The 7,500-nt window shown below is 47.1% G+C and overlaps 2 protein-coding genes across 2 annotated transcripts in view; one reads left to right on the top strand and one right to left on the bottom strand.

The window, feature by feature from the left end:
* Window positions 1–3,457, bottom strand: part of stil (STIL centriolar assembly protein) — an 11,415-nt gene extending 7,958 nt beyond the window's left edge. The window contains 6 exon segments of the mRNA XM_042484126.1: window positions 236–423; window positions 505–620; window positions 711–818; window positions 1,304–1,406; window positions 1,409–1,472; window positions 3,410–3,457. Coding sequence (XP_042340060.1) covers window positions 236–423; window positions 505–620; window positions 711–818; window positions 1,304–1,406; window positions 1,409–1,472; window positions 3,410–3,457 — 627 coding nt within the window.
* Window positions 3,458–3,479: 22 nt separating this feature from the next.
* The window catches only part of ptbp1b (polypyrimidine tract binding protein 1b), a 23,792-nt gene continuing 19,771 nt past the window's right edge, over window positions 3,480–7,500 (top strand). The window contains 2 exon segments of the mRNA XM_042483810.1: window positions 3,480–3,530; window positions 7,195–7,228. Of these exon segments, the coding sequence (XP_042339744.1) occupies window positions 3,523–3,530; window positions 7,195–7,228 (42 nt within the window). The 5' untranslated portion in view covers window positions 3,480–3,522.

The following is a 7,500-nucleotide window of genomic DNA, read 5'->3' as shown; positions in this document are numbered from 1 at the left end:
TCAAAAAATAAATTGTTATAATTCTGTAAAGTTTTTTCTTTTTTCCTGCAGGGACGGACGGACGGACGGACAGAGGGACAGAAGGACAGACAGACAGGTGGACAGACAGAGGGACGGACAGACGGACAGAGGGACTGAAGGACAGACAGAGGGACGGACAGGTGGACAGACAGACGGACGGACAGACGGACAGGTCGCTGACCTCTGACCTCTGACCTGCAGGCGTCTGACTCACCTTGAAGCAGTGATGCAGCTCAGCCTCTGATTGGACGACGGTGTCAGCCGTGTTCTCGGTCTCCGTGGAGATCAGACAGGGGACAAGGACGTCTCCGGGCAGTAGAGCGGAGGGGACCCTGTCCTCGGCTCCGGCCGCGTCCCGACCCGGATCAAAGCGGTCCAGAGTCACGGTGACCCCCTCCTCATCTGAGGACACAGAGAGGACATCATTCAGCGGACAGCGACCGACCAATCAGGGGCAAGGACGAGCTGCAGGCGGAGTCTCACCTGCGTCCACACACACTGCTCCCAGCAGGAAACACAGGAGGCGGGGCTTGTTGCTGCAACGAGCGTGACGCTGCGCGAGACGCAGAGCCTTCTCTGAGAGCACCACACGAGGCTTCCTGAACACACACACACACACACACACACACACACACACCTGTGTTACTGTGTTACTGTGTGTGTGTGTGTGTGTGTGTAGGTAGGTGTACCTGTCAGCACAGAGCTGGAGGCGGAGCTTGTCTCCTGCAGGTGTGGCGTCCCACAGGTGTGATGTGGTTTTGGGGACACTGAGCGGACTGAGAGACCTCGTGGAGACTCTGAAGAGAGAGCGAAGGGTTAATCAGAGTATTCTCTCTCCTCTTTCTCCCCATCAGGTCCTTCATCTTCTGTCAATCACAGAAATCCTAAAATATCTGACTCCGCCTCTGAGCCCACATCAGCGGCAGAAATACTCAACCTGCGGCCCGCGGGCCGAATCTGGTCCCTGATAGACCCCCAAACATCTCCTCACTGACAGTAAAACTAAAGTGACTGACTCTGAGATGTTTCTGTCCTGTGAGTGTCCACCAGGTGTCAAAGTGTCCGAAACAGCATCAACGTAGATCCCCACACAGGACACAGCTGAGACACTAACGTCCTAAAATACCAGAAATGTCCTAAATTCATGGACATGTACTAAAAATCCAGAATCGTCCTTAATACTAAAAACTTCGCAAAATCCTAAACACTTTCTAAAATCCCAGAATTGCGCTAAAATCTTGGAAATGTCCTAAAATCCTGGAATTGTCCCAGATTAACCCGCTGTCCTCTCACCTGGACAGGTGAGCTCACGGGGACTCACCTTCCTCTCGCGGTCTCCAACAGTCCGGCCGGCAGAGCCTGGAGGTCCACCGGGCAACTCATCGCGCTGATGCCGGCGGAGTGGAGCTGCTAACGGTAACTGAGCGCCGCAAACACCGCGGGGCCTTCCGCTGCCGCCGTTAGCCGTTAGCTTCCTGCTCGGTCCGCATCAGACCGGCTCCGTTAGCCCCGTTAGCTCCGTTAGCTCCGGTGGCTCCACAGACGGTGACGGGCCGTGAGATAAAGTCGCAGTTAGGTTAGGTTCGGTAAAGGTTCGGTAAAGGTTCGGTTAGAGTTGGTAGGATGTCTCGCGCCGCTGCGCCGGAACAGGCTGCCGCGGTTTGATAATGGCGCTGTTTCTACATCTCAATGGCGGCGACTCAAACAGCCAATAGGAGGCTCCGCCGCAGAGATTCTGACCAATGGCGTGTCGTTTCCCCCCGTCTTCTTCTAGTCCTTATTGTGACGCCAGCGGCAGATACAAGGGACTAAAGCTCGACACCGCCCCCACAGGACAGAGCGGTACTGCAGGTCTCCAGAGGAACAACAGGTTTATAAAAAACATTATTTATTTATTTTTATTATTAGTTGTAGAAATAGTAGTTTATAAGTATTAATAGGAGTATTTTGTGTGTGTGATTAGAATTATGATAATAATAATAATAATAATAATAATAAATTTATCATTATTATTAAAATTATTGATTGATTGATTGATTGATTGATTATCGTTATTCTCCCAGGGGGAGTGCTTTGTTAGAGTTGCTCTGATGTAAAGCATAGAGAGTTATAGAAGCAGAAATATAAAAACATTAAAAATAACAAAATAAAATACATGTATTATGCTACAATGTTAACACTAGTATGTAAAACAAAAAAAAAAGTATTAAAGTAAAGTATGTAAAGTGAGAAATATAAAAAAACACGTGTATGTTTAATACACACGAGTGTGTATGTATGAGTGTGTAATCTGCACTGTAACGTGTCCTCCAGAGCTTCAGCCCGGCAGCCAACCTGTAGGACGTCTCTCGTGTCCTTAACGTGAATTAGACACGTCAGTGTCCATTTGTGACTCTGTGCTGTTGCTCAGATGTCACATTTCAGAGTGTCCCTCTGCTGTGTCCGTCCTCGGGGGGACAGAGACTCACAGCGAGTTTCACAGAGACATGAGAGCAGAAAAAGTCCCAAAACATTTATATTTATGTTCAGTGAAAACTCACAACTTCTATTCTTTCATGAGTTCAAGTGTTTTACTCAGAAGAGCTAAATGTGTGTGTGTGTGTGTGTGTGTGTGTGTGTGTGTGTGAATTATTGATGTGTGAGCAGCTGCTCGTCTTCCAACACAAATTAATCTCCTGAAAAGCAGCAAGTGGAGGAATTATTTATCAGCTGATACTCGACACTCCAAGAGCGTCCACAGAGTCCAACAGAGGACACAAACCCGCCTGCTGCTCACCGCCTGTCCAACCTGTCCACTCTGTCCACTCGGTCCACTCTTACCATATTTCATAATATTTGGTCTATTTTTTTCTAAATCAATATTTTTAAAATATTATGTTTAATTTATGAACCCAGGAAAAACAATATCATGTTTATTTATGTATTTTTTTTAGATGTATTTTAAATCTATATGTTTTATTGTTAACATATGTTCCTGAGTTTTTTTATAAACATAGGAATAAAAATGTCAGGTTTATTTTTTTCATGTATATTTTTTAAATATTGGGCCTCTTTTATGCGCAAAAACACGCATCACGTTTTGTTTTTGTTTTTTTAACTCTTGATTCCATAAAATAAAATACCAGAATTAACGGCTGATTGATTGTGTCGCTGCTGTGATGTCACAGGTGATCGATATTTGTAGTTTCGCTCTGTATGTGAACGCTTTATGCTTTTTCGGGACAACGCCCACTTATTACCCGGACAGAGAACCGTGTCCGTGTTTTTTGTTCCCGAGTCAAACATCTTCCTCACAGACGATCTCTGATCGCAGGAATTTCAGCTCTTTGTTGTTGCGTTCTCTGTCCGATCAGCCAATCAGCGCCCGGCTCCGGCCCGGAACGCCCACCCTGTTTTCCAGCTGACCAATCGGAGGTGTCCTGGCGCCGGACGCCATTTTGTCCGTTTATAACGGCGGAGCTGGGGAATGGAACCTGTTGCTCCGCAGTTCCGTGTTGTGCGATGGACGGGTGAGTTACCGCACCGCCTCACGGCTCCACTCTCACTAAATCTGCCCTCTGCGTGTTTCACCGGCGCCTCAGGGCAGCAGCACAGACTCGGGGTCCGGCACCGACCCCCCGCGGGCCCGTCGGAGCTCTCGGTGTTCGGTCAACTGTCGGTAAAGTTGTGTTTTTGTAGTCTGAGCAGGAAGCTAGCCGCGTTAGCTTAGCCTCGGAGCGGGCCGTCCTCTGCGGACTCAAGTCCGCTCCGAACTCCGCCGACACGAGCCGGCGTTTACTCCCGCCGGCTTCTGTCCGCGAGCACGCATTTCCGACACACTCGCTCGCGCTGCGAAGGTCCGATCCAGGAGCGACTTATGGAGGAAATGAGCCCGAGCGGCGGGCACGACTTCGGCGCAGCTTCACGCTGTTCTCACGCCCACCGCGGGTCTGCCCCTCTCCCGAAACTAGGTTTTATTAAAAAATGTTGTAGTTTCATGTACTGCGTGTGCGCCGAAGTAAAGAGAGGTCCCGTGGGATTCGTTTAAGACGTAAAGATTCACCTGAGCACGTTTATTCTTTTGAGGATTTGGGTGAAATCTTAAAAATGAGAGTTTTTCGTATGGATTTCAGTTTTAAACAAGGAACGGAAGTAAGTGGCGCTCAGGTGTTTGGAGGCGGAGGAGTTCAGCCTGAAGGCCCGAACCGAAGCTGATTACTGAGGAAACCACATTTCTGCCACTGAGCCACGTTCAGCAGTGCAGTTTTGGTTTAAATACTGGATCTTCGTGGTTTACGTGAGAGCCGAATCGCAGAGCGGCCTCATGTGAGACGATTAAGGTCCAGAGTGATTTCCTGAAATGTTTGTAGTTTCTGGGATTGAAAAGTGAAAAAAGACGTTATTTCACATGGAGTTCAGTCAGTAAGTCACTCATGAAGCTAGTTTTTAAATAAATGAATGCAGCTTTCTGTGAGGTGTGTTTCCAGCTGATCAGTCTGCTCTAACAGGTTTTTGGGTTTTGTGAATTAAGAAGAGATCTTTAAATCTGCAGTGTTTGATGTGGAGTTTGGCTGTATGTTCATCTGAGGTGAGAAAAAACACAAGAACCTGGTTCTTACATGTTTTTACGTGAGATGAAATGTCATTTTCATGAGTTTCTCCTGAGAGGCGCCTTCGGTGTGACATAAATGTGTGTAGTTGTGTTTGTGAGCGGGACACTGGCGGACAGAAACTCCAGTGAGTTGTTGTCAAAGGGAGGAAACATGAGACAACCTGTGTGTCCTGCAGCTGTCTCATGTCTCTGTTGGTGATTTAAACCGACTCGTTTGTCCTGCGTGGATCACAGCGTGCTGTTTTTAAGGTGCACGGTGGTCTGGACGTCTGTCTGGTGTGTGCCGCAGACTGCGAGGCTTTTGAGTTCCTGATGTGAATATTTGTACTCTGTCAGGGCTCATTCGTGCCCGGAGGGTCCTCCTCGTCTCCTCCTCGTCTCCCAGCTGGTTTACAGTCTGTACAGTCCCGTCAGCTGCAGCCCGACCAGCCGGTTTTTCATTCATGTGTTATCTCAGTGTCTCCGGCGTTTGTCCGGGTCTCTGCCCAAAGTTTGCGTCTGTACGGCTGATGCGTACGTCAGATGTCACCTGTTCGCGCGCTGAGACCTCAGAGAGATCCGCTGCAGCGATCGGGCCTTTAGCCGATCACACCGAAATGAATTACCAGCTGTATTGATGATCGATTTATTGTTTCGGTCATTGTTTAAAACTCTTTTAAAACCGTAAAACTTTCAAAATACACAATCATACAAAATGATAAACAAAATCAGCATATGTAGAAAGAAGTAAACCACCTCCTTCTTTCCAGACCACTAATTTCCCCCCGACTCGTCCGTCCCGCCCTGCCGGGCTGCTGCCGTCACACACGGTCACATAAAGTAACGCAGAGACAGCGACGCCAACGACCGTAAAGTCTTCAAATGTATAGAAACATCAACTGAAAAGAGATGTTTCTGTCTTTTCTAAGTAAAACTGTTAAACATTTGCCGGTCCGGCTTCTTAAATGTACATTTTCATCCTTTCTTTGTTATTTATGATAGTGAATGAAGAGTTTTGGGGTTTTGGACGCTCAGTTGGATAAAAGACTTTAGCTGAAGACGTCACTTTGGGTTTTGGGAAATTGTGATGAATGCAAACTTTATATGAACACGTTTCTCCTCCGCTGTTGTTGTTGTTGTTGTTGTTGTTGTTGTTGTTGTTTGGCGCGTGTTTATGTCAGATGTGATGGTTTGTCTTCGCTGTGATTGGTCGGCTGAAGTGACAGCAGGAAAGTTTCCATCACAGATCTGATCAAAACTTCATCAATATTTTCGTAAATGTGCTAAAACTCAACGTGGAGCTGACTGTGTTTAACTGACTGAAGTCATGTGACTTCTCCTCTGGTGATAACATCCCAGTAACCATGGCGACGGATGTTCAAAACATCAGCAGCTTTATTTCTATTGCAGCCACACTAGCCGTCATTATTTCAATCCAAGGCCACAGCTCACAGCGTCACGTGACCTAGAAACGACTAAATAGAGTCTTCACTGCAGTTTGGACAAATATGTCTTTTGACTGAAACCCCAGCTCATACCAGAGAAAAGACTTTTTTCTTAAACAATAAATAGGAGTTTATTCCAAACTGACGTGTTTCCATTTGACATTTTTCTACTCACAATTTCATTTTGCGCTCAGCACAGAGATCACGCCCAGTGCAATGTTGCGTTGCCGGTGTTTGTAGGGTGGCGTAGTTACGCGGCACTCTCAATGCAAATCATAAAAGAAATACTGGGCTCAGAAGGAAAAGAGCAAAAACAGCCCAACCCTGAGCGCCTCAGTTGTTTTTTGGGGTTTTTTTTTGGCTGTATGATATAAAAAAATAACCAAAACCCACCCGGATATTCATGTGTCGTTGCCGTTGTGTCGTTGCCGTTGCGTCGTTGTCGTTGCCGTTGCGTCGTTGCGTCGTTGCGTCGTTGCTGTTGCGTCGTTGCCGTTGCATTGCAGTAATAAAGACAATTATTAGAAATAAGCACGAGAACAACGTATGGACAAATCTAAAATCTAAATTTACAAACACAGTAACAGTAAAACATTAGCACTAGTATGTTAATATTTAAAAATAAAAGCATGTAAAATGTGCAGTGTGTAAAGAGTCACCTGTTGGACTTCCTGCGAGTCACATTAACCTGCAGCGGGTCACCTGTTGACAGACAGTGATGTGTGTGTCCACGTTTGGACCTGCCGTCTGTCTCTCTGTGAATTTACCTGCTGCTCCATCTCACCTGTTAACGCTGCTCGAACTGACCCGAAAAATAACACTGAGTCGCAGCAGCACCGAGTCGCAGCACCGAGTCGCAGCAGCACCGAGTCGCAGCACCGAGTCGCAGCGTCAGGAATTCAGTTAATCTGCCTGAGAGGCTTTAACCCTTCCCGCTCGGCCCGTCATCATCATCATCATAGAGACAGAAAGTGACATAAATAAGTGGACGGCTGGTGATTTGCGGTCTGCAGCTGTTGACCTCTCTCCGCTCTGCTGGGTTCTCTCTGCCCCTCACCTCGTCTCCTCAGGCTCTAACCTCATTTTAACTTTTTTTGGGGGCTTGTTGTTTTGAGTTTCTCTCCCTGCTGCTTCTAACACGCTGTCTTCTCTTCACAGCAGTGTCCACCAAGATTTAACAGTTGGTACTAAGGTAGGCACCTCTGCTTCCTCCTCCTGCTGCTCCTCCTGCTGCTCCTCCTGTTGCTCCTCTTACTGCTCCTCTCTGCTGGTTTGTTTTCTGCTGTGAACGTCATTAGAGACAGGCGTCAGGACGGAGACACATGTGGCAACAATCAGAGCATTTCTCTGTAATTAGTGTTGTTCTAAAGTGATGGAGTCACATTCCTCAGCAGGTCCAACTGTAAGCAGATTAACAACAACAACAACAACAACAACAACAAACAACAACATCATCATCATCAT

This window comes from Plectropomus leopardus, chromosome 3, assembly GCF_008729295.1.
Source record: "Plectropomus leopardus isolate mb chromosome 3, YSFRI_Pleo_2.0, whole genome shotgun sequence".
Taxonomy (NCBI): Eukaryota; Metazoa; Chordata; class Actinopteri; order Perciformes; family Serranidae; genus Plectropomus; species Plectropomus leopardus.
Note: the sequence above shows the minus strand (reverse complement) of the source record. Positions and strands in the feature narration are given on the sequence as shown.